Source organism: Penaeus monodon, chromosome 22 (genome assembly GCF_015228065.2).
Source record: "Penaeus monodon isolate SGIC_2016 chromosome 22, NSTDA_Pmon_1, whole genome shotgun sequence".
Lineage (NCBI taxonomy): Eukaryota > Metazoa > Arthropoda > Malacostraca > Decapoda > Penaeidae > Penaeus > Penaeus monodon.
Window position 1 is genome coordinate 27,517,844 of NC_051407.1, and position 666 is coordinate 27,518,509.

Sequence of the window (666 nt, forward strand, 5' to 3'; positions counted from 1 at the left end):
CACACAAAAGAACACTGGCTTACTCCCGACTCACTGATTGAGATAGAACGAGAAGACGGGTTCGTCGACCGCGCCCTGAGCCACCATCGTGTCGAACACCGTCGGGATGCCCATGACGGAGATCTCGGTGAAAGCCCATGCCGATGATGCCGTCAAATGCCCCGGCGACGAAGGCCAGGCCGGGCTCCTGCGTGGCCTCGGCGAAGGTCTGGTCCGTGATGGAGACGTCGCCGACAGACACGACGTCGCTTCGAGGAGGAGGAGGGGAGGGGGTCAATGGGAAGGCGCGGCTTGGAGCGGGAAGCGTCATGCCAAGATACTTCTAATTCTAGAGAAATTGGGTTATTTTTGTTCTTTATCTTTTTTTATTCCCTTATATTTTAGATTCTATTTATTTATTTATTTATTATCTTTTTTTATATTTCATTCTTACTCTTTTACCTAATGAACCGAAAAAACAACATATAAACGCATTTACTTCAATCTAGAGTGTTTCTTCCTGACTCTTTTACCTATTGCCCTTTATTCCAAAATACCTCTCCTCCTGTGGTCATTACAACATGAGAAAGGACAATGCTAATAAAAGTATTAACGCTACGTTTTTCCTCTTCCTTCAGCCCAGCGTCTCTGGCTCCGGAATCACTCATCTGGAGAGGAAACGTACCA

At 46.7% G+C, this 666-nt stretch overlaps 1 protein-coding gene across 1 annotated transcript in view; it reads right to left on the reverse strand.

Annotated features, from left to right (window-relative positions):
- The window catches only part of LOC119587397 (lysosomal aspartic protease-like), a 14,077-nt gene that overhangs the window by 5,828 nt on the left and 7,583 nt on the right, over positions 1–666 (reverse strand). Inside the window, 2 exon segments of the mRNA XM_037936136.1 lie at positions 35–132; positions 134–248. Coding sequence (XP_037792064.1) covers positions 35–132; positions 134–248 — 213 coding nt within the window.